Below are 25,266 nucleotides of genomic sequence, written 5' to 3'. Positions count from 1 at the left end.
GATGACTCGAGAATGAGAAGGAGCCGGCCATTGCAAAAGGGGGACAGGCAGGAAATTTCAAGCAGGGGAGAGTATGGGCTGTGCCCCAAAGATGGTAAAGAGTGTCCAGTTCACAAAGAACAGAAACAAGAACAGCAGGATCAGAATGTGATGAGCAATGGAAGTGGGATGTAAAATGAAGCTGGAGAAATGGAAAAAACAAAAACAAAAAAACAACTGTAAAGTGGCATAAAAATATGAAGTATTTTATCCAAAGCCAGGGCTTTAACCCTTTTAGTTCCCTAGGCCCTTTTGGCAGTCGGGTGAAGTGTATAAAACAAAATCAACACAATTACAAAGAAAGCGAGTTATATCAAAATATTCGTAAAACAAATGTGTGCTATAGTAACACATACAGGTGTGTGTCTATATGTATATGTCTGCCTTTTTTTATTTTTTAATATATTAAATAAGATCTAGTGGCAGGTCTCATAATTATCATTTCTAAGGTGGGGATGGAGAAGGCAATCGCACCCCACTCCAGTACTCTTGCCTGGAAAATCCCATGGATGGAGGAGCCTGGTATGCTGCAGTCCGTGGGGTGGCTAAGAGTCGGACACGACTGAGCAACTTGACTTTCACTTTTCACTTTCATACATTGGAGAAGGAAATGGCAACCCACTCCAGTGTTCTTGCCTGGAAAATCCCAGGGACAGGGGAGCCTGGTGGGCTGCCATCTATGGGGTCACACAGAGTCAGACACGACTGTAGCGACTTAGCAGCAGCAGTAGCAAGGTGGGGATGAATACAAGTAATTTTAAGGTTAAGATCTCTGAGATAAGACTAATGTGACACAAAGTGTCTGTGATTTCTGCTGAGGACAAAGACACAGGCATTGCTGCCATTTCTGTACGACATTGTCTACTTCCTAATTAAAGGACATGCTCAATTTCAGTTAGAGGGTAACAGAAATCCAGATGTAGTATTCTATCATCCATGTTCCTACACATCCTAAATTCTACTCATTCTGTCTAATCTCGATGGAGAACCCTAGTCCATGGGAAACTTCCTGCCTTAGAAGCCATCTTCTAACTTCAGCAGACTATTAAGGAACTTGATCTAAGAGTATTCTCATGAAACAAAAAGTACAGAAACTTCTCACTAGGAATGGGATCAAAGCGGCAACCATTCTGTATATTTTAGGAAATGCCAAAGAAATGCAAAACCAAATTTGGAAGTTGTTCTGCTTTCAGCATTCACTCTGAATTTTTTTTTTTTTTAATAAAAAAGATGTTCTACCCTGAAACAAAAACAAAAACAAGGCAGGGACTCCACAAACTGAAAGCAAGGGAAGAATCTTTTGGTAAGAAAAATGGGAAACATATATATATGACAAGGATATTTGAGCCACTCAGAAGCTTCCGTCATCTAGAAAGCCTCCCTCTTCCTAGTGCCACTGAGTACAAACAGCTGCTTTCAGAACACTGCTCTGTGATTCAGCAGCCACAGCAGACACTGGAATTGCCGAAGGAAACCTCCTGTGTCTTCAGGCACTGGAATAAAACCACAAAAATGAAAAGCTGCACTTCTTCATCTATCACTTATGAATTACGCCATGCTTCCAAAACAGACGAACTATAATTTTTTGAGAGGGAAGAGTGGCCTTACTTTACATGCTGTTATCTCAAAAAGCCTGAGCGGACAGTGGCACCCTTTGGCATATTACAGCATTGACACACCAGAGCATCAAGGTTAAAAAGACAGGTGCTGGGGTCACACTGGCAAGGCCTGAACCACAGCATCACAACTAACCAGCTACGGGACTCAGGGCAAGATGCTTTGATAATCCCCCATTTACCACCTGAAAAGTAACCTGCCTCGCTGGGTTTCTATGAAAACAACAATTAGATGAAACATATATAAAGTGCTTGGCACAGCACTGGGAACACAGTGAAAAGTGGTCAACTGATGAAGTCGTTCCTCCCCATCCCAATCCCGTTACCTCTGTCAAATAGCCAGTTGAGTTCACAAACTTCTCAAATTCAGCGTTACTGACTTCATAGGCATCCATGTAAAAGGCATCAATAGCAACTCTCCTCGCAGGTGCTTCCCCATCCTGCTTTATCTGAGGATCATCTGTGCCCATTGTAAACACACCGGCAGGGATGGGGACCATCTGCAGCGAAAGGGGAAACACAGGAAGTCAGGCCACTGCAGTCAGAGTAAACCCGGGCCAAGTGTAAAGTGCCAGCACGAGGTGAGCACCGGACGGGGAGCGAACCCCCGCCGCAAAAGCCACTGAGAGATGAGTAAGGTGACTCCACACTCCAGCGAACGGCTAGTCACAAAAGGAAGTGAAGAGTCTTTAGGACAGTAATATATCTAGAAAAAACTCTTCATAATATATATCTGCACACACACACACACACACACACACACACACACACAAATAAATAAATGAAAAATAAAAAGGGCTTCCCTGGTGGTCCAGTGGCTAACACTCTGTGCTCCCAATGCAGGGAGGGGCAGGGTTCAATACCTGGTCAGGGAACTAGATCCCACATACTGCAACTAGGAAGTGGCGCAGCCAAATAAATAAATAATTAAAAAAAAAAAAAAAACAACACACACCTGCACACACCATGGAAGCAGGTTTAGAGCAAGAGTCACCAAGCTCCTAATGACTGGAGGTCAGAGGCAGGGAGCATATTCCACTTGTTTATACATCTGAAGGAAATGGCACCCCACTCCAGTACTATGGCCTGGAAAATCCCAAGGACAGAGGAGCCTGGAAGGCTACAATCCATGGGGTTGCAAAGAGTCAGACACGACTGAGCGACTTCATTTCGCTTTACTTTATACATCTGTGCGTTTTCCTCCTTTACTATGTTCTTATTCCTTTTAAACTATTTTAAAAAGCAAATATAAAAATGCCACATGTAATATCTTTTAAAACCAACTCAGTCAATCGAGGTTGCCAATGATAATGGAAAAGACCTAAATCACTCAAATGGAAAATCTAAAACATTTACTAAAGGACTATGCCTTGTCCTTTTTTAACACCTTCGCAAAACTCTAACTGCAGTTACTTTGTTTCTATCTATTAGACAGTGTATTAAAAAGCAGAGACATCACTTTGCTGACAAAGATCCATATAGTCAAAGCTACAGTTTTTCCAGTAGTCATGTATGGATATGAGAGTTGAACTGTAAAGGCTGAGAACCAAAGAAATGATGCTTTTGAACTAGGGTGCTGGAGAATACTCTTGAGAGTCCCTTGGACTGCAAGGAGATCCAACCAGTCCATCCTAAAGGAGATCAGTCCTGAATATTCATTTGAAGAACTGATGCTGAAGCTGAAGCTCTAATACTTTGGCCACCTGATGTGAAGAGTTGATTCACTGGAAAAGACCCTGATGCTGGGAAAGACTGAAGGCAGGAGGAGAAGGGGGAACAGAGGATGAGATGGTTGGATGGCATCACTGACTCAATGGACATGAGTTTGAGCAAGCTCCAGGAGATAGTGAAGGACAGAGAAGCCTGGCGTGCTGTAGTCCGTGAGGTCGCAAAGAGTCAGACATGACTTAGTGACTGAACAACAACTGTTTTCTATAAATTCTAAACCCCGCGAGGGCAGCAAGAGAGGCTACCTTGTTCACATGTTGTCCTAGCACTAAACATAAGATCTGAGGATCACACCTAAAATTTTCAGTTAATAAACACAGGTCCAAGGTCAGCATCATTGGAGAAATGCAGACAAAATCTACAGTGAGATTCCACTTCACACCCACCAGCACAGCTGTAACCAGAAACACAGATAAGAACAAGTGTCAACAAGGATGAAGGAAACTTGCAACCCTTTATGTTGCTGGTAGAAATGTAAAGTAACACTGCTGCTTTAGAAAACAATGTCAGTTCTTCAAAAAGCTACATAAAAGAGTTAACACATGATCATGCAATTCCACTTCTAGGATTATACCCAAGATAAATGAATACATATATCCATGAAAAAACCTGTATAGTAATATTCATAGCAGCATTATTCATAATACCCCAAAAGTGGAAACAACCCAATATTCATTTGTCCACTGATGAACGAATAACATGTCACACATCCACAAAATAGAAATCAGCCATAAAAAGAAACGAAGTACCACACAGGTGAACCTTGAGAACATGATGCTAAATGAAAGAATCCACTCACAAAAGGCTGTATATTGTATGATTCCATTTATACAAAATGCCCAGAGCTGAAGCCAAAGAGACAGAAGTAGATTAGTGATTGCCAGAGCCTGCAGGGAGGTGGGCAGAGGGAATAAGTGCTAATGAGTATGGGGTTTCTTTTCAGAGTGATGAAATGTCCTAGAATTAGTGATGATGCTTGTGGAAACCTTGTGTCTATACTAAAACACACACTAAATTGTAAACTTTCCAAGGGTGAATTTTATGACATGTCATTTGTATCTCAATTTCTAAACAGCAACACAATCATACCATCTATCAGAAATATACTCTGCAGATACAGTGTCTTACATGCTAATCATTTGAGTGAAAAAACAATTCACTCACTTCTCAGCAGATTAGGATCTGTCAGATCTCTGATCTAGAAAACAAAAGTTTGACTTGAGGAAAGGAAAAAAAAGAAACTAAAGAGTAATAGCTAGTAGGAACAAAAACAGAAAACGTGGCTTAGCAATAAGAGCAGAAAAGTTCGAAAAACAAGATCAGAAGTAACAGAAAGTAATGATCAGTAATCATGGTTTCCTACACTCTATTTCCACTCTCTTTACTGGTGGTTGCTTTCAATTTTGTGCATGTATTTCCCAATGAAAATGGAGCTGCTTTCATCTATGACATAAGTAATAAATGTTTTAATGTCCAATGTATTATTATTAAGAAGTCATCCCGACCTCGCCCATCTGCTAATCCCAACAGTATAGCAATCACCCAGTTTTACTGGGTCACCTAAATATATACCCTTCTCATCTCTCCCCTTTTCTGTTCTTCAATAAATGCAGTAGCCTCACAATTGGCTCCTTTGCCTCCAGCTTCATACTTTCACATTTCTACTAGCTCCTCTCTAAGCCACCAACCCTCCACTCAAATCATTCATACAACAAATATCCAAGCCCCTACTGAACCTTCCAAAATATGTCTTCTATATCCAACACAATTTATTGAAGCTCTGCTTGGAACAGAAAAAGGTGGGAAACAACCGAAATATTCTTCAGTATTGGAATGATTAACTAAGCTGTGGGCCACTCATAAAATGGAAAATTAAGCAGCCACAAGAAAAGAAAAAGAAGGAAAACTGAGGGAGAAAAGAAGACAGTTTTAATATATAGATATGGAGAGATCACCTTCACTTTTCACCTTCATGCATTGGAGAAGGAAATGGCAACCCACTCCAGTGTTCTTGCCTGGAGAATCCCAGGGACAGGGGAGCCTGGTGGGCTGCCGTCTATAGGGTCGCACAGAGTCGGACACGACTGAAGCGACTTAGCAGTAGCAGCAGCACCAGGATAAAGGGATAAGGAATGGAGAGGACAATGACCAATTCATGCCCAATTCATGTTGATGTATGGCAAAAAACTATCACAATATTGTAAAATAATTATCCTCCAATTAAAATAAATAAACTTTAAAAAAAAAAAGAAAGCATGGTATGTTATCATTTGTGTGAAAAGGAGGTGAGGGGGAAAATATAGATTCACATCTTCTTTTTGTATTTGCTTACATTTGCAGAATACCGCTCTGGGAAGATATTCAAAAAACACATGCAGTGGTTGTCAGAAGGTAAGGTTATTACATAAGTGGAAAAATTTTCACCATACACCCTTCTACACAATTATTTTTTAATTTTAAAACCATGTAATGTACTCTCTATTCAAAAAAACAGTATAGTGTCAATTTGATTATGCCATTTTCCTACTTAAATTCTTTAGGGTTCTTCCATCACCTTGCAGAGTAAAATATCGAAGCATCAGAGCCCATCTCTCTCACCCTGGACTCTATCTGTACTTCTCTCTGTTAATGACATCCATGTTCAAGGATCATCTCCTACAGAAAGCCTTTCCTGCCTGCATTTCCCTCTGCTGGCTCTGCATACATCTCTCATTAGGGGTCCTTTGTTAAACACCATTCTATCCCAACACCTGCCCTTGATCCCAGGCTCCTTGGGGACCAGAAATAAAGTTTTCATTTCTATATCCCCAGCTCCTAGTATGGTGCATAATTCAAGGAAGGAAGGAAGGATGGAAGGGAGGAAGGAAGATGGGGAGGAAGAAACTTCATTGACTGAACAGATGACTTCACAAGTACAATGAAAAATGTATCATCTGAATTATTCCTAATTATAAAAATTCTCAGGGAGGTAGGTGGGAGAGGGGTTCAGGATGGGGAACACGTGTATGCCCGTGGCGGATTCATGTTGATGTGTGGCAGAACCAATACAATATTGTAAAGTAATTAGCCTCCAATTAAAATAAATAAATTTAAATTTAAAAAAAATTCTCCTTCTTCTATAACACCATCCCAGACATGGGTAGTGTGTCTGCATCACAGTGAAACCTGCTGAACAGACTCTGCTCAGAGACTGAACTAGGTTCCCACATTATTCTCATCATTTGTCAAGCGTCTGGGACACAAGATCCCTTAGTCCTAAGGTGAGAAATCAGAATGTTAAGCAGCTCTGCAAAGAAGTAGAAAAATAGAAGCCTGCAGATGAAAGCTTAAAATGATTATTAAAATGATCTAATAGAAGGTTTCATGTCTCATAAAGGACTTAAAGGAAAAACAAGCTTCCAGCAGCAGACAAGGAGGTCCTTTTCTAAGAACAGTTGTTCATACCTTCCTACAAACACAAGGGCCACAGGAAGCTGTGGGCTTCATTGTATCGAATGAAGTTTTACAATTATCTCAGTTTCTCATCCCACTCTCCCTCCAGGTGAGTACCAACAATGCCAACACAATCACAACTTCCACTGTGGACTCCTGGCCTGGTTGGGTTTTTTTCCCTCTGTTTTTCATTGACTGTCAGAGATAACCCACACTGAAGAAGCCAAGTTTTCATTCTGGAGGTGACAGACAAAAATAGCCCACAAAACTCTGACTGGATCATAATTCCCAAATTATACTAATGAAGTGAAATCTCGGTCCTGCAAATGTAAAGTGCTGTTCCATTGAAACCTGGAGCATCAGGTCTCACAGTCGTAAGCCAAATACAAGCAAGCAAGCAATCGCTCAGTTGTATCCCACTCTTTACAATCCCATGGACTGTAGTCTACCAGGCTTCTCTGTCCATGGGATTTTCCAGGCAAGAGTACTGGAGTGGGTTGCTATTTCCTTCTCCAGGGGATCTTCCTGACCCAGGGATCAAACCCAGGTCTCCTCGGTTACAGGCAGACACTTTACCCTCTGAGCTACCAGGGAAGCCAAATACAAAGAACCACTTTAACCACATCTTCAAGAAAGGTCCAGGTTCAAACAGTCCATTCCTCCTTGGCAGTCAGCTCAAACCCCGCTGCCGCCACAGTTCCTGCTACTGCCAAGCCAAAAGCACACGTGAAGTCAAAGTGACCCTCTTACCACTAGGACTTCATTCGGGCTACACACTCTGCCCAGGTGCAGTGAACATCTATTATTTCTGCTCACCTGGCACCCATTCCTTCCTGTTCTTCAAGAGCAAGTGACATCTTTTGAAAACCACTTCTTCAGCTGAGAGTATGACGCTGGGTGTTGGGGGGGGAGCTGAATAACTGCTCCACCTCCCGTGACTCAGGTCTGATGATTTTCATCACCACATTCTTTTGACCATAGGGATACAATTAGAGACAGACACACAACCCAACCACAGTTAATCTCAGAACTTCTGCTGGTGCTATAAGGGGAAAAAACCTCTTTCTTCCAGTTTTTTTTATCAGTAGAAAGGATGCTAAAGCTGAAACTCCAATACTTTGGCCACCAGATGCGAAGAACTGACTCATTTGAAAAGACTCTGATGGTAGGAAAGATTGAAGGCAGGAGGAGAAGGGGACAACAGAGGATGAGATGGTTGGATGGCATCACCGACTCAATGGATATGAGTTTGAGTAAACTCTGGGAGTTGGTGATGGACAGGGAGGCCTGGCGTGCTGCAGTCCATGGGGTCGCAAAGAGTTGGAACTAAGAAGGGATACTACCCGAACGTGAAGCCTACACAGAAGAAAGAAGAGCTGCCAAGAGAGAGCCAGAAGGAGAGACCTGGAGATGCTGCCTGAGGTCCTGGATCCAGCTGTGTCTGGGGCCACAGCTGCACTTGAACTTCCCAGTCATGAGAGCCCCTCCCCCAGTTTTTTATCACTCTTGAGAGTCCCCTGGACAGCAAGGAGATCAAACCAGTCAAGTCTAATGGAAATCAACCCTGAATATTCATTGGAAGGACTGATGCTAAGGATGAAGCTCCCAATATTTTGGTCACCTGAAGCAAAGAGCAGACTCACTGGAAAAGACACTGATGCTGGGAAAGACTGAGGGCAGAAGAGAGTGGCAGAGGATGAGACGGTTGGATGGCATCACCAATTCAATGGACATGAGTTCGAGCAAACTCCGGGAGATAGTGAAGGACAGGGAAGCCTGGCATCCTGCAGTTCATGGGGTCAAAGAGTTGGACACGACTTAGCAACTGAACAACAATAACAAGAAGCTAGTTTTAAGAATCTTTTCTTTCACTTGCCTCTGTGGGTTGTTTGTTTTTTTAACAGAGAAAGTGAGCTATGTTTAAATATTATAACAGTTACCTCGTATGCTGCTGGCATACTCATATGCACAGCTTATAAAGTAAAAAACCTAAACTTTTAAAGTCAGCTCTGAAATAGATGCATTTTCATCAGTACATTCACTAGGTCTGGTCTTCTGAAACGAGGTAAGTCAAAGAATTGAGATTATTAAAAAACAAACTCAACATGTCAGCAGCAAATTTCAGTTAAAGTAACCTGGAAACCAATGTTCCCATAACTGCAGTACAAAGTTTGGGCTTTTGTTTTATACACAAAAACAAAATTAACTTATATGCAGCTCTTTTGTGTAGCACTCTCCTTTTCCCCTCTTTCCTCTCCTCAAACCTAAGCAAAAAGCTAAAAACTCTGGAGGAAGCTGAGTGTACAAGAGAACCAAGCTCCTTGGTTCTGCCCACAAAGTGCTGCCTTAACTATCTATGTAGGACTTATCTACCTCCATCATCCTCTCACTCTACTGCCACTAATCGCAGATGAAATGACATTAAAGTCCCTTTAAGCCCTGTGAGTTTATGATTCTATTCGGCCTCAGTTGTTACATCTGTAAACTAGGGGATAATATCTCACAGGACCCTTGGGAGGATGAGAGACAGCAAAAAGACTATTTGCCAAAGGTTTCTTTAAAAAGTATCTGATACCCTTTATTCCCTTGGCAGTTTGTCAGTATTGTAGCCAGTAACAACAAAAAGGTAAGATCATTCCAGAAATTGTTATACCATCCTTAAATGTGTAAAGAACTCAGAGGACACAGAGATTAAAGCAGGACTAAAAAATTGCTTCCCGTGCAGAATGAGACATCAAACAATTACACAAATAACACTACTTTAAAGAAAATATACACGTTTCCCTCAAACAATGACAAAATACTTGAGAACACAGAGAAAAACACTACTTCTTCCTGGAAGAAAGGGGTCATAGAGGAGAGGGCATTCAATCCCGCCTTGACACCCGGGTCAGCATTACCCTATCAAACCATTCTCAGACAGGAAATCAACTGACTTCACCTATACAAACAGAGATGGCACATACAATTTTATCATCTCATTATCCTCAATGTCACATCAACTATTGTAAATGATACATGGAAATTAAAATATTTTGATACCTTTTAATAAAATAATCAGCAGTGTAGAACACTGTTAGAAAAGCTTTCTCAAAGAGCATTGTATATTTTGTTAACTGGAGGGAACTTAAGTAAAATTTGAAAGTGTCTCTATTGTTTCCCAGACAATTCTTGCTGCCTTAACTTTCTAGTGAAACTAAATTCCTTGAGAGTAAAGCCTAGTGCTATTTACCTCTTTGCATACCTCATCTTGCCAAGTGCTCATTAAATTAAAATTAAAAAAAACAAACTCACACCTAAAAGGTGTTACATGAAATAGGGTGAAAATGTCACCCCCAGAAACCTTAAATTACTTACATTTCCTAGAATACACCAATGCATTTGTACAATGATTTGTCTGTACCCATGCCATTCTCCTTCTTGCAAGGTCCTTCAAGCTGCCCCGCCATCCCCAACTGCTGAAAACGTTTCCTCCAAAGCCTAGCTTAATGCATCTTTTTCTTTGAGCACCTCCTGACTTGTCCAGGAAGAAAGAATCCTTTCTTCCTCTCCAACTGCTTTGTACATACTCCTCCTAGAGCGCAGTCCCAATAGAAAAATGATGCTTGCATGTACTCATGAATCTGTGTATGTGAGAGAGAGAGACAGAGAATAACGAGAGACCTACCAACAAGTAAATGCCTTGAGGTAAGGCATAAATCTTTCTTTTCTTTATGCCCATTACACAGGACACAGTCTTACATGTGTGTCAAATAAAAATTTGTTGAATTAAACTAAATAAAGCAAAAACAGATTCAATACGACCTCAATCAAAATCCCAGCAGGTTATTTGATCGATAACAATAATACAATACTCAAGTTTGTAGGTAGAGGCAAAAGATCTAGAGAACCAACACAATATTGATGAGCAAAACAAAGTTGGAGGAAAGATATTATGCAACTTCAAGACGTACTATAAAACTACAGTAACCAAGACAAGCACTGGTTAAAGAACATACAACTAGGTGAATGGAACTGCAGAGAGACCAGAAATAGACCTCCATAAACACAATCAAATGATCTTTGACAAAGGAGCAAAAGCCATACAGCAGAGCTACAGCGGTCTTTTCAACAAATGTTGGTACAACTGGACATCCACATGGAAACAAACAAAAAATCTAGACACAGACCACTCTTCAAAACACAATGTCAAGGAATTGTGAAGACAAGCAACAGACTGGCAGAAAATATTTGCTGATGACACATCTGACAAAAGACTGTTATCCAAAAAAAAAAAAGACTGTTATCCAAAGTAAGCAACCTTTAAAACTCAACTATAAGAAAACAATCTGATAAAAAAGGCCAAGACCTTAACAGACACCTCATCAAAGAAGATATACAGGTGGCAAAGATGCTCAGCATGTCAACCAAAAAACGCAAATTAAAACAAGATACCATTATAACACATCTTAGAATGGCTAAAACTGGACACACTGACAATACCAAATGCTGACAAGGGTGTGTAGCAACAGGAACTCTCATACACTGCTGGTAAGAATGCACAATGGGACACACACTTCAGAAGACAGTTTGGCAGTTTCTTACAAAACTAAACATACTCTTGCTATATGACCCAATAATCACATTCCTTGGAATTTACCCAAGGAGCTGTAAATTTTATATACACACAAGAAACCTTCACCCAGATGTTTATAGCAGCTTTATTCATAATTGTCAAAACTCAGAAGGAAGCAAAATGCCCCTCAGTAAGTGAATGGATAAAGTGTGGTACATCCAGACAATGCATCGTTATTCAGCACTAAAAATAAATGAGCTATCAAGCTATGAAAAGGCATGGAGGAAACTTAAATGCATATTCCTAAATGAAAGAACTCCATCTGAAAAGGCTATATATAGCATGATTCCAAATATATTACAGAAAAGGCAAAACTTAAGGATACAGTAAAAAGATAGTGGTTGCCAGTGGGGAGGAGGAAGAGGGATGAATAGGCAGAGCACAGAGGATGTTAAGGGCAATAAAATATTCTGCATGATACTATAGTGATGAATATATGTCACTGTACATTTGTCTAAACCTATAAAACGTTCAACACCAAGAGCAAACCCTAAAGTATATTACAGTTGATTGCTGAACAACACAGGTATGAACTGCGAGGGTACAATCATACGTATTTTTTTTCCAAAAGATACATACTTCAGTACTGTCATACATGATCTGCAGTTTGTGGAATCCTGGAATGCAGAACTGCAGATATGGAGGGCCAACTATAAAGTTATACAAGGATATCTGATTGCACAAGGAGCCAGTGTCCCTAACCTATATATTTTTAAAGGGTCAAGTGTAATGACTTTGGGTGATTATGATATATCAATGTAGGTTTATCAGTTGTAATAAACGTATCACTGTAGTGGAGGATGTTGATAATGGGAAAGGCTATGCATGTGTTGAGGCAGGGAATTCACAGGCAATCTCTTTACCTTCCTCTCAATTTTGTTCTGAACCTAAAACTGCTCAAAAAGAAAAATCCTTTTTCTAAAAGAAGAAAGAAAATTAAGAGGAAAAAGTGTTATCACTAGGACCACGTATCTCTCCCATAATACTGGACTTCCAAAATTCAGAATAAATCGGTGTCAGAATGAGACTAAAGTCATTTGCACATAAACTAAAACATTGGAAACCAAGGAAAACAGAGAGACAAAGAATAGCCTCCTAAGAAGTCCTTCGTCTTGATAAGAAGTCCATTTCATGTTCAAGAATTAAGTTTAGGAGTCCTTCAAGGCTTGTGAGCTGTGTTCTCAACAATTGTTAATTTACTAATAACCTGAGATGCAGCCAAACATTATAGAAACTGAATGGAAGTAAAAATGAACATAAAATAAATGCATGAAAACAAAATATAATTAATTTAATTAATGTTTAAAGTGAATGCAAGATATGGCCAAAGATGACCCATACAATACTCAATCTGCACATGAAACCACTCTAAAGGGCTCAAAAAAAAGCGTATCTTAAAAATGTAATTCAAAAGATACCTACATCCAATTCTGGGATCAATCAGACACTGGACCTTTTAAAATGAGGAATGTTCAGTACTGTCCAGAAGGTCCTTGGTAAAGTTTGACACAGACCAGTGTACATGCAAATAAGACAACAACCCTGTCACAGAGCAGAGCAACAGATGGCTTTCTCACAGGAGAGACAGACTATCAATTACCATTCAAGTTAGAGGAATATGGCCAACACACACTGTAATTGTAACCAAAGCTCCTTACCACACAAAAGATAAATGCTAATAATTCAGGGCATCCTTTGAGGAACAACAAAAATTTAAATGCCAATAATTACAATACAGGATGGAAAAACAAAAAGAAGTCCAGCTACCAACCTCCTAACACTCTATACAGAGTCACGAGATTATGGTCCTGACCCCCATCACTCTTACAACCTACTTGGGGCGAGACACCAGCAGACAAGTATCTTTGGTAATCATTATATCAGAGTAAACAGATACTACTGTGTCAGCATATGGAAATACAGACGGGACAGAAAGGAAAGCGATTCGGAAAGGTCTGCAGGAGACTTCCCGGGCGGCTCACTGGTAGAGTCTGCCTGCCAGTGAAGGAGACCCGGGTCCCATCCCTGAGTTAGGAAGATCCCCTGGAGAAGGAACTGGAAACCCACTCTAGTATTCTTGCCTGGGAAATCCCACAGAGAAGTCTGGCAAGCTACAGTCCACTGGGTTACAAGAGTTGGACACGACTTAGCAACTCAACAACAACAACTACTACTACTGTTTTACTTAGTTCTCCACATGTGCTAAAGTGCTAAGGACAGCAGAATAAATAGGACAAGTCCTCAAGAGGCAGAATCTACAGTAAGAGACTACCAGTAAGTATACAACAATGTTACAGATACTGACACCCAGTGTCCTGATTGCTTCACAATTAATGAGAGGAACCTAGGACTCCTCTGTCCATGGAATTTTCCAGGCAAGAATACTGGAATGGGTTGCCATGGCCTACTACACTGGATCTTCCCAACCCAGGGATCAAACCCGTCTCCTGCATTGGCTGATGGATTCTTTACCCTGGCACCACCTAGAAGTCTAAACCTACATCTGTCTAACTTAAAATTCGGAGAACCTCATCAAGAAGACGGGGTTGAAAGAAGAGGAAGTAGGAAATAAAAGACAAGAAAAGGCGAGACAACTGTCCTCAAACCAAACTACCTAATGCTCAGAATTAGGCAGAGCCCCAAGACCCAGCTGTTTTGGAGGGCGGAGGAACTTCTCATCAAACTAGATCAGCCAGTGCGCGACTTGCCGATGTGATTACAATCTTTACTTGCCCTCCTTCAACCACTTGGTTTGTCCATCCCAACCCTGTCGAGGAACCTGGCGAGCCCCACCCATCATTAGGGAATAGAGAGAGCACCTTGGTGGGTGGGGATGGCCGCCCTCCGGGGACCGAGCCCGGGGCGTTCGCCTCCCGGGAGTATCGGTGCGCGGCTGCCGAGCTTCCCTGGGCCCCGGGCCGCTGGGGATTGCCACAACCGCAGGAGCCCACGAGGGACGGCGCGCCTGCCTCGGGCCCAGCCTCTTCGCCCCCCGCCGCCCAGCCTAGCAGCAAGAACAGCGACAACAAGAGGACGAGAGTGAGCTCGGCGCCGCATCCTCGAGCTGGCCCTAGCGCGGGCGCAGCCATGTTGTCCTGCGAGCCATGTGACCTTGTAGGTCACGTGTCCCCGCCCTCCTTAAAGGGGCCAAGCCCCAGGCTGACTTGAGAAGTGGCCTTGAGAGCTGTCCTCTCTCCAGGTCAGGTCAGTTAAGTTTAGTTCAGTCGCTCAGTCGTGTCTGACTCTGCGACCCCATGAATCGCAGCACGCCAGGCCTCCCTGTCCACCACCAACTCCCGGAGTTCACTCAGACTCACGTCCATCAAGTCAGTGATGCCATCCAGCCATCTCATCCTCTCTCGTCCCCTTCTCCTCCAGCCCCCAATCCCTCCCAGCATCAGAGTCTTTTCCAGTGAGTCAACTCTTCGCATGAGGTGGTCAAACTACTGGGGTTGCAGCTTTAGCATCATTCCCTCCAAAGAACACCCAGGGCTGATCTCCTTCAGAATGGACTGGTTGGATCTCCTTGCAGTCCAAGGGACTCTGAGGAGTCTTCTCCAACACCCCAGTTCAAAAGCATCAATTCTTCGGCGCTCAGCTTTCTTCACAGTCCAACTCTCGTATCCATACATGACCACTGGAAAAACCATAGCCTTGACTAGACGGACCTTTGTTGGCAAAGTAATGTCTCTGCTTTTCAATATGCTATCTAGGTTGGTCATAACTTTTCTCCCAAGGAGTAAGCGTCTTTTAATTTCATGGCTGCAGTCGCCATCTGCAGTAACTTTGGAGCCCAGAAAAATAAAGTCTGACACTGTTTCCACTGTTTCCCCATCTATTTTCCATTAAGTGATGGGACCAGATACCATGATCTTTGTTTTCTGAATGTTGAGCTTTAAGCCAACTTTTTCACTCTCCTCTTTCACTTTCATCAAGAGGCTTTTGAGTTCCTCTTCACTTTCTGCCATAAGGGTGGTGTCGTCTGCATATCTGAGGTTATTGATATTTCTCCTGGCAATCTTGATTCCAGCTTGTGCTTCTCCCAGCCCAGTGTTTCTCATGATGTACTCTGCAGGTAGGTCTTCTTTAGAGCCTTCCTCCTTGGCTCTGCTTATGTAAAAACAGCAAAAGCCCAGAAGTCATGAGCTTCCACAGCCTGTGCTCCCCATTATTATCTTTTGGTTGAAAAAATTATAGTCAAGTTTATTGAGCATTTGTTATGTGCCAAGCTTCCCTACTAGCTCAGTCAGTAAAGAATCTGCCTGCAATGCAGGAGACATGTGTTCAATTCCTGGGTCAGGAAGATCCCCTGGAGAAGGAAATGACAACCCACTCCAGTACTCTTGCCTGGAGAATCCCATGGACAGAGGAACCTGGTGGGCTACAGTCCATGGGGTCGCAAGAGTCGGACACGACTAAGTGGCTTTCACTACTATGTGCCAGGCAATAGGCTAGGTGAACATTTTACTTTTTGAAATTTCATTTACTCCTCAGGAGGACCCTGAATATTGAGTTCACAGAACAATTAAGTGATCTGCCCAAGGTTACTCTTGCCTGGAAAATCCCGTGGATGGTGGAGCCTGGAAGGCTGCAGTCCATGGGGTCGCTGAGGGTCGGACACGATTGAGCGAATTCACTTCAGAAAACGAAGATCATGGCATCTGGTTCCATCACTTCATGGCAAATAGATGGGAAAACAGTGGATCAGTAACAGACTTTATTCTGGGGGGCTCCAAAATCACTGCAGATGGTGACTGCAGCCATGAAATTAAAAGACGCTTGCTCCTTGGAAGAAAAGTTATGACCAACCTAGACAGCATATTAAAAGGCAGAGACATTACTTTGCCAACAAAGGTCCATCTACTCAAAGCTATGGTTTTTCCAGTAGTCATGTATGGATGTGAGAGTTGGACTAGAAAGAAAGCTGAGCACTGAAGAATTGATGCTTTTGAACTGGTGTTGGAGAAGACTCTTGAGAGTCCCTTGGACAGCAAGGAGATCCGACCAGTCTGTCTGAAAGGATGCAATCAGTCCTGAATATTCATTAGAAGGACTGATGTTCAAGCTGAGACTCCAATCCTTTGGCCACCTGATGCAAAGAACTGACTCATTTGAAAAGACCCTGGTGGTGGGACAGATTGGAGGTGGGAAGAGAAGGGAACGACAGAGGATGAGATGGTTGGATGACATCACTGACTCAATGGACATGAGTTTGAGTAGGCAGCAGTAGGACTTTAGGTGGGAGTTGGAAATGGACTGTAGCCTGCCAGGCTTGTCTGTCTATGGGGTTTCTCCAGGAAAGAATTTCAGAGAGGGCTGCCATGCTCTCCTCCAGGGGATCTTCCCAACCCAGGGATAGAACCGAGGTATTCCACACTGCCGACAAATTCTTTACTGTCTGAGCCACCAGGGAAGCCTGGAGGGTGAGCAAAATTCTAGATAAATTGTCCTAGGTGGTGCAGACTTGATTGCTGAGCTGTACTTTTAACTCTAATTTCTAAATCAACCTTCTCACCTAGGGATTTCTCACCAATTTTTTCCACTTACTCATTGATTCACTTCAGTTCAGTTCTGTCACTCAGTCATGTCCGACTCTTTGCAACCCCATGGACTGCAGCATGCCAGGCCTCCCTGTCCATCACCAACTCCCAGAGCCTACTCAAACTCATGTCCATTGAGTCAGTGATGCCATGCAATGATCTCATCCTCTGTCATCCACTTTTCCTCCCACCTCCAATCTGTCCCACCACCAGGGTCTTTTCAAATGAGTCAGTTCTTTGCATCAGGCGGCCAAAGGATTGGAGTCTCAGCTTGAACATCAGTCCTTCTAATGAATATTCAGGACTGGTTGCATCCTTTCAGACAGACTGGTCGGATCTCCTTGCTGTCCAAGGGACTCCCAAGAGTCTTCTCCAACACCAGTTCAAAAGCATCAATTCTTCAGTGCTCAGCTTTCTTTCTAGTCCAACTCTCACATCCATACATGACTACTGGAAAAACCATAGCTTTGAGTAGATGGACCTTTGTTGGCAAAGTAATGTCTCTGCCTTTTAATATGCTGTCTAGGTTGGTCATAACTTTTCTTCCAAGGAGCAAGTGTCTTTTAATTTCATGGCTGCAGTCACCATCTGCAGTGATTTTGGAGCCCCCCAGAATAAAGTCTGTCACTGATCCACTGTTTTCCCATCTATTTGCCATGAAGTGATGGAACCAGATGCCATGATCTTCGTTTTCTGAATGTTGAGCTTTAAGTCAACTTTTTCACTCTCCTCTTTCACTTTCACAAGAGCCTCTTTAGTTCTTCTTTGCTTTCTGCCATGAGGGTGATGTCATCTGTGTATCTGAGGTTATTGATATTTCTCCCGGCAGTCTTGAGTCCAGCTTGTGCTTCATCCAGCCCAGCATTTCTCACGATGTACTCTGCATATAAGTTAAATAAGCAGGGTGACAATATACAGGCTTGATGTCCTCCTTTCCTGATTTGGAACCAGTCTGTTGTTCCATGTCCAGTTCTAACTGTTGCCTCTTGACCTGCATACAGATTTCTCAGGAGGCAGGTCGGGTGGTCTGGTATTCCGATCTCTTTAAGAATTTTCCACAGTTTGCTGTGATCCACACAGTCAAAGGCTTTGGCGTAGTCAATAAAGCAAAAGTAGATGTTTTTTCTGGAGCTCTCTTGCTTTTTTGATGATCCAGCGGATGTTGGCAATTTAATCTCTGGTTCCTCTGCCTTTTCTAAATCCAGCTTGAACATCTGGAATTTCACGGTTCATGTACTGTTGAAGCCTGGCTTGGAGAATTTTGAGCATTACTTTGGTAGCATGTTCTTTGGCATTGCCTTTCTTTTGGATTGGGATGAAAATTGACCTTTTCCAGTCCTGTGGCCACTGCTAAGTTTTCCAAATTGCCTGGCATATTGAGTGCAGCACTTTCACAGCATCGTCTTTTAGAATCTGAAATAGCTCAACTGGAATTCCATCACCTCCACTAGCTTTGTTCATAACTTTGTTCTCACACTTTTCCTGTTAATCAGGGTCATTTTCGCTGCCAAGTTAGAGACTCCATGTCTTGCCTGGTGACCCCTGAATACAAACAGTCCAAAGTGCCCCAATGGCAGTCATGGCTTGTAATCCATTGGAAACTTTCCTGGGCACAGAAAGAGTATACTCCCTATGGGACCAGGACAATGTGAGCCTCTCCTGTTGAACTGCTGAGTGATGCTGGTGCCCCCTGCCCCATGCATGTCTTGGCAGGTAGCATATCCTCAGGACCTTCCCATAGAGTATGGTGCTTGGTGGGTCTTCTAGCCTCTCAGAATAAATCCAAATAGCATTCCTACTTCCCTGAACTACGAAGTCCTTTCTTCCATGTGACTCAGCAACCCATGCATTTCACCCATGTATTTCATAATTCATTTAGATTAGCCACAGAGTTCTCACAGCTTCTAGATCCACGCCAGCAGTGAGTCTGTCCCTATCCCTGGGGTCCTTGCTGAGGTATGAAATCCCAAGTCCAAAGTCAGTCCTTCCAAGTCAGTACATTCTTGCCTATCCATTCTTATATTTCGGACCATTAATCAGATGCTCACATGGTTCAGGCCCAGGGTTTTACTCCCCTGGCTATAGTTCCTATGTGCTAGTTAATTCATTTTAAAACAGCTTTATTGAATTATACTTCATACATCATACAATTTACCCTTTTATAAAGTATGTAATTCAGTGATGTTTCATATATTCAGATTATTATATGACTGTCACCACAATTGAAGTTTGGAACGTTTTTATCACCCTCCTCAAAGAAACTCCGAACCTCAATAATTGTCATTTTATTTCCTCATCCCCCAACCCAGGCCTGGGTAACATGCAGTCGACTTTTTGTCTCCATAGACTTGCCTATTCTGGAGATTTCTTGTGAATGAAATCATAAAATATGCGGCTTTTTGTGCCTGTTTCCTTTCACATGGAATAATATTTCTAAGTTTCCTCCATGTTGTAACACAAATCAGCACTTCTTTCCTTTTTATGGCCAAAATACAAAATTTAATTTATCCATTCATCAGATGATAGACATTTGGATGGTTTCCACTTTTTAGCTATTATGAATAATGCTGCTTTGAATAGCCTATGAACATTTGTATACAAGTTTTGTGTGGACATATGTTTCACTTCTCTTAGATATATCCGAGAAGTGGGATTGTTTGGTTCTATGGTAATTCTGTGTCTGACCTTTTGAGGAAGCTGCCAAATTGTTTTCCTAAGTGTCTATACCAGTTTACATTCCCACTGACATTGCCTGAGGGATTCTAACTTCTCTACTGTGCTAGTTAATTCTTGCATCTCCTTTAGAGTTAAATCTCTTTTCTTCTTCATGAGACCCAGCTTTTCTTCACTTTGGCCCTAGTGAGACTTAACCAGCATAATGCCTGGCAGGTAAGAGGGTGGGGGTAGTGCCTGGGGCAAGGAGTCCTTCAGGGCCTTCCCACATCTGGAAACTGCTGCTTCTCCACACTCAATACTAGTTCTCAGCAGGCTCTGAAGCTCAGGGAAGTCTGCAGAGCCACATTTCTCAAGGGCTTCCACCTAGATGTCCCTGCCCCATGTTTTTGGCCTTTGGTTTTTCCAGTCTGAATGAAATTAAAACCTTCTTTAACATCATATACAAAAATAAACTCAAAATGCATTGAAGACCTAAAACTAAGACTAGAAGCCATAAAACTCCTAGAAGTATTGAAATTTCAGCTTCAGCATCAGTCTTTTCAATGAATATTCAGGATTGATTTCCTTTAGGATTAACTGGTCTGATCTCATCAGAATGGCTATCATCAAACAGAACACAGACAGGAATGTTGGCAAGGATATGGAGAAAAGTTCATCTTTAAACACTGTTGGTGGTTTAAATTGACACTCAATATGTCAATTGGTGCAGCCACTGTGGAAAGTAGTATGGAAAATTCTCAAAATCTAAAAATTGAATTATCATATGGTCCAGCAATTCTAGTCCTGGGTATACAGCTGAAAAAACAAAAAATACTGCTGAGAATATATACATACACTCCAGTGTTCATAGCAGCATTATTTACAATGGCTGAGATATGGAAGCAACCTTAGTGAACATCGGCAATGGATAAAGAAGATATATATATGCTATGCTAAGTTGCTTCAGTCATGTCTGACTCTGTGCAACCCCACAGACGGCAGCCCATCAGGCTCCCCAGTCCCTGGGATTCTCCAGGCAAGAATACTGGAGTGGGTTGCCATTTCCTTCTCCAATGCACGAAGGTGAAAAGTGAAAGTGAAGTCGCTCTGTCGTGTCCGACTCTTAGCGACCCCATGGACTGCAGCCTACCAGGCTCCTCTGTCCATGGGATTTTCCAGGCAAGAGTACTGGAGTGGGGTGCCATTGCCTTCTCCAAGATATATATATATATGCTACACACAGACACACAAGATTCACCAGCAGAGTCAGTAGCGTTTGGAGGGAACTTATTAGCAATGCAAATTCCTGGGCCCCACCTAAAGACCTCCTGAATCTGAGGGTAGCCCACCAACCATTGCTGTAAATGTTACTGGTGCCCATGACACTTTTGCCTGAACTTCCAGTTACAGGTGATCTGACTTGGGATGGCAACGTGACTTAAGTACAGCTAAACCATAGACTCCTGTGGGCCTGCAATGGAGCTATGGGTGGAGAAAGAGCAGCTGGGTGCACCAGGCTTCCTCTTTGTGATGGCTGAAGGGGAAATCCAGACACCCTGAGTGTTAGCCGCAGTCAGAGCTGGATGAGGCCGAGTCTCAATGATGAGGACACCGAGAGTCCTGAGCAGGCTGGTGTCCGTGTCCTCATCACTAGTGTGCATCATTAATCAGCTCTGAAGGAGGGAGCAAAGCGAGATGAAACAACTTGAACAAGAAAAAAAAGAAAAAAGAAAACCACATAAAGTTCTCTCTGTATAAATTTTTCCCATTGGCCACAGCACAAACTAGAAAACTTTTTAAGCCTTAGTTAGGGAATTCCCTGGTGGTCCAGTGGTTCGGACTCAGTGCTTCCACTTGCAGGGGCCTGGGGTTCAATCCCTGGTTGGGGAACTAACAACCTGCAAGCTGTGCAGCACAGTCACAGATAAATAAATAAGCCTCAGTTAACAGGCTTTCCAAATCAGTGGTTTCACCACATTATGATGCTAAAGAATGCTTAATGAAAGAGCCCCACGGCAAAATGTTTCTGCCTCTTTGGACTTCTCATTTCTCCTCTCTAAATATACAGCGGAATGTGTCCTATTTAAAAAAACAAAAAAACAAAAAACTTTAGAAAGCTCATTTTAGATATTACATAACTTGATAATTATAATAATCATGAGAACTAATAATTCTCCAGCTATTCCTCAGAACCAAGCAATGTTCTAAGTATTTCACATGTTTTAAGGGTTTTAATGTCAATTCCACAAGGGCAAGAATTTTCGTGTTTTCTTTTCTGCTGTAACCTCAGTGTCTGGAATTGCACTTGACACCTAGTGGATATACAAGAAATTCTTATTGGATGAATTAAAATGGATTGTCACATAATTATTGAATGGAGGTGCTGGTACATCTATCTGGTTGACCCTCCTAGCAGCTGTAAAGATGGAAAGTTAAAAGAAATGATGAAGAAAAATGATTCCCAACTTTTTCAAGAAAAAGGTAAACATATATTTCTATTTCAGATGTTCATACAAGGGAAATTTTACTTTTAGTACCCCACTTAATTTGGAAAATGAAACGTCAGGATGCTTCTCTGAAGGCAGTACATTAGCAAAGGAAACTGCATATTCAGTCATACCAGTTCCTGAATATATTTGAAAGGTTCAGAAATACATTACCTTTTCAGGCTTCAGGCAATGCTTAACATCTGAATGAACTCCCAATACTTTTAATTACTTGTTTCCCAGGGGTCTGTGACCCAAAGCTCGTTGATCACTGTGGAAATAGTATCTCTCTGTAAAGACATGCCTCCAAAAATAGAGATTGTCCTGGCATCAGACCCAAAGATTGGCCTTGGGTCCCAGCATTTGTTTAAGAAACTTTAAGTTTAGTCATTAAGCATCTATGTGCCTTAATCTCCTACCTTGCCTACTTCAAAATCATATCTTATTGAGACCAAATATGCAGGTATAAAAAGAGAAGTAGACACTAATATTATTATTGTATCCTTTGATTTTGCGACACATTTCCATCCCATTGTATTGTTTCTGAATTCTGGATATATCTTGTGAGCTAGGGATACCTATAATATGGTTGAGCTTCCTTTTCCCTCAAAAAAAGATTTTCAAAGAAGGGATATATATTTCAGTAAATGGTCTTGGAATCAAGGAAACATGGCTTGTTTAGTCCTCTAAATGATATATGAATTCATTTTCTCACCATGTTCCTGTCTCTTGCAATTTGCAACTATAGTCTCTAAAATAGAATATTGTGCCCTGTGCTACAAAAGGAAACTCTGGTAGGCAGAATAATGGCCCCAGAGATGTCCACATCCTAATCTCAGAATCTATAAATATGTTACCTTATGTGGCAAAGGGGATTTTGCAGATGTGATGAAGTTAAGGTCCTTGAGGTGGGGAGATAGTCCTGCTCAGCCTGATCACATTAGGTGAGCAGAACTCTTCTTATCTTTGGTCAGAGGAAGCTGTGACTAGGGAAGAAAGATCAAGAGAGGTGCAATGTTATTGATGTTCAAGGTGAAGAAACGGACCGTCTTCCAGTGGGCAGCCACTGGAAGGGAACAGATTTTCCTGCAGAGAGCAGAAGGGAACAGGTTTTCCTGTAGAGCCCCCAGAAAGAAAGGAAGGGACATTGTTTTTGGATCAGTGAGACCCTTATTGATCTTCTGACCTGTGAAACCCTAAGATAATAAATCTGTGTTGGGTAAGTCACTAAGTTTGTAATCATTGTCTAGGGCAGCAATAGGAAGCTAACGTTAACACATATTTCAGTTCCGGCATTATCCCTGGACGCAGTCTGGGATTGTAGCAGAAGGTCAGCAGGTGCACAGGGCATCCTCTGAAGAGTCAGACCATGTGCCTTGGCTGGGGACGCAGCTGGACATGGTGAGTCTGGGCACTAGCGGGAGTCTACCCCTCAACATCCATACTTACTCCTCTCCCTTGTCACTAGAAAAGTGGGAGAGTGGTTTTGCATGGTATCAGGGCAGGAACTGGAGGTTGATGATAACCATTTAGGGTTCAGGCACAGGCAGTTTGAGCTCAGAGGATGGCTTTTGAGGGGAATTCAGAGAAAGGCCAACCACCCAGCCCCTGGAGATCTGGGGGCCTCTAGAATCGGGAAAAGTCCGAGACCTCCCTGTGAGAGACAGGAACCCACAGGTCCCAGCCAGCCCCTGATCAGGCAACCAACCCAGAGTTCCTGGAGTCACTTTCCAGAAAACCTCCCAATTCCCTCCTCATAGGTGTGATGCCTTCCTGCCTAAAAAGCAGAGGTCTCCAATCTCTGGAATGTAACACAGGTGGATCTGATGTAATAATAATAGCAATAAAGTGCACAGTGAATGTAGTGTGCTTGAATCCTCCCCAAACCAACCCCTCTGCCATGGTGTGTGGAAAAATGATGTTCCCCAAAACTGCTCCCTGGTGCCAGAAAGGTTGGGGACCGCTGCTGTGAAACACAGAATGCTGCAGCTGATGCTCTCTACCTTCAGCATCCACCAGAATCACTCAGAGAGCTGCTTAAAATACAGACTACTAGGCCCCACTCCCTACATTTCTGATTCAGCAGATCTGGGATGCAGCAGGAAAATTTGCATTTCTAACAATTTCCCCAGTCTATGGCTGGCGTACTGCCCTGAATGCGCCAGATCTCTTCTAACAATTGCCCCGGTACTGCTCTTACTGCTGTTCTCAGAACTACAGTTTGAGAAATATGGATGTAATGAGTAAGAGCTTAGGACTCAGACAGCCCTTGCTGCTTACAAGTTGAAGGATCTTGGGCAACTTAATCAAGTTTTGGGATTCATCTATGAAATAGAGTTAGAAAATCCACACTTTAGGACTGCGATGAGGATTAAATAGAATGATCTAGGTAAAGCACCTAACACATTGTAGAAGCTTCCCTAGTGGAGTGGTAAAGAATCTGCCTACCAATGCAAGAGATAACAGATTCCATCCCTGGTCCAGGAAGATCCCACATGCTGAGAGCAACTAATCCCTTGCACCACAGCTACTGAGCCTGTGCTCTAGAGCCTGAGAACCACAACTACTGAAGTCCAAGCCCTAGAACCTGTGCTCAGCAGCAAGAGAAGCCACCACAATGAGAAGCCCATGCACCACAACTGGAGAGTAGCCCCTACTTGCTGCAGCTAGAGAAAAGCCTGAACAGCAACGAAGAGGCAGCACAGCCAAAAATAAATATTTTTTAAAGACCTCTGTAAATGGTCTCTATTACAATGGGTTTATCATCATCATCATTATTGTTAATGACAACTTACTAAGTCTAGCATAGCAGACACCAGAGGCACATCCGTAGATAAGCCAGTACCACACAATAAATGTCATCTCACAAACTGTCCTCCTACAACTGTCAAAACTTTCTCCAAGTCTCCCACCCACGAATTATCATTAAACTTCATATCTCAAGAGGACTCAGAGGGAAGTGTCTGAATAAAGTGCTTCACCCACAAAACAGAACGGAGAGGAAGTAGCAAATTTTTAAATATTTTGAGAAAGTTTGTCTAACAATAGAAAGAGGAAGCTCATTTGGGTATGATGCAATGGCCATAGAAATGAATAAAATTAAACTGGACCAGGAGCAAATTAATTAGAAAATAATTGCAGAAAAGAAAAAGGAA

At 42.4% G+C, this 25,266-nt stretch overlaps 1 protein-coding gene across 2 annotated transcripts in view; it reads right to left on the bottom strand.

Annotated features, from left to right (window-relative positions):
• Window positions 1-14,539, bottom strand: part of SUMF1 (sulfatase modifying factor 1) — a 94,746-nt gene extending 80,207 nt beyond the window's left edge. For both annotated transcript variants that reach the window (XM_019984974.2, XM_070776299.1), the window contains exons 1-2: window positions 14,250-14,539; window positions 1,982-2,155 (exon numbers count right to left, since the gene is read on the bottom strand). In XM_019984974.2, coding sequence (XP_019840533.2) covers window positions 1,982-2,155; window positions 14,250-14,519 — 444 coding nt within the window. In that variant the 5' untranslated portion in view covers window positions 14,520-14,539. The remainder of the gene's footprint in view (window positions 1-1,981; window positions 2,156-14,249) is intronic.
• Window positions 14,540-25,266: the final 10,727 nt, after the last annotated feature.

This window comes from Bos indicus, chromosome 22 (assembly GCF_029378745.1).
Source record: "Bos indicus isolate NIAB-ARS_2022 breed Sahiwal x Tharparkar chromosome 22, NIAB-ARS_B.indTharparkar_mat_pri_1.0, whole genome shotgun sequence".
Lineage (NCBI taxonomy): Eukaryota > Metazoa > Chordata > Mammalia > Artiodactyla > Bovidae > Bos > Bos indicus.
Note: the sequence above shows the minus strand (reverse complement) of the source record. Positions and strands in the feature narration are given on the sequence as shown.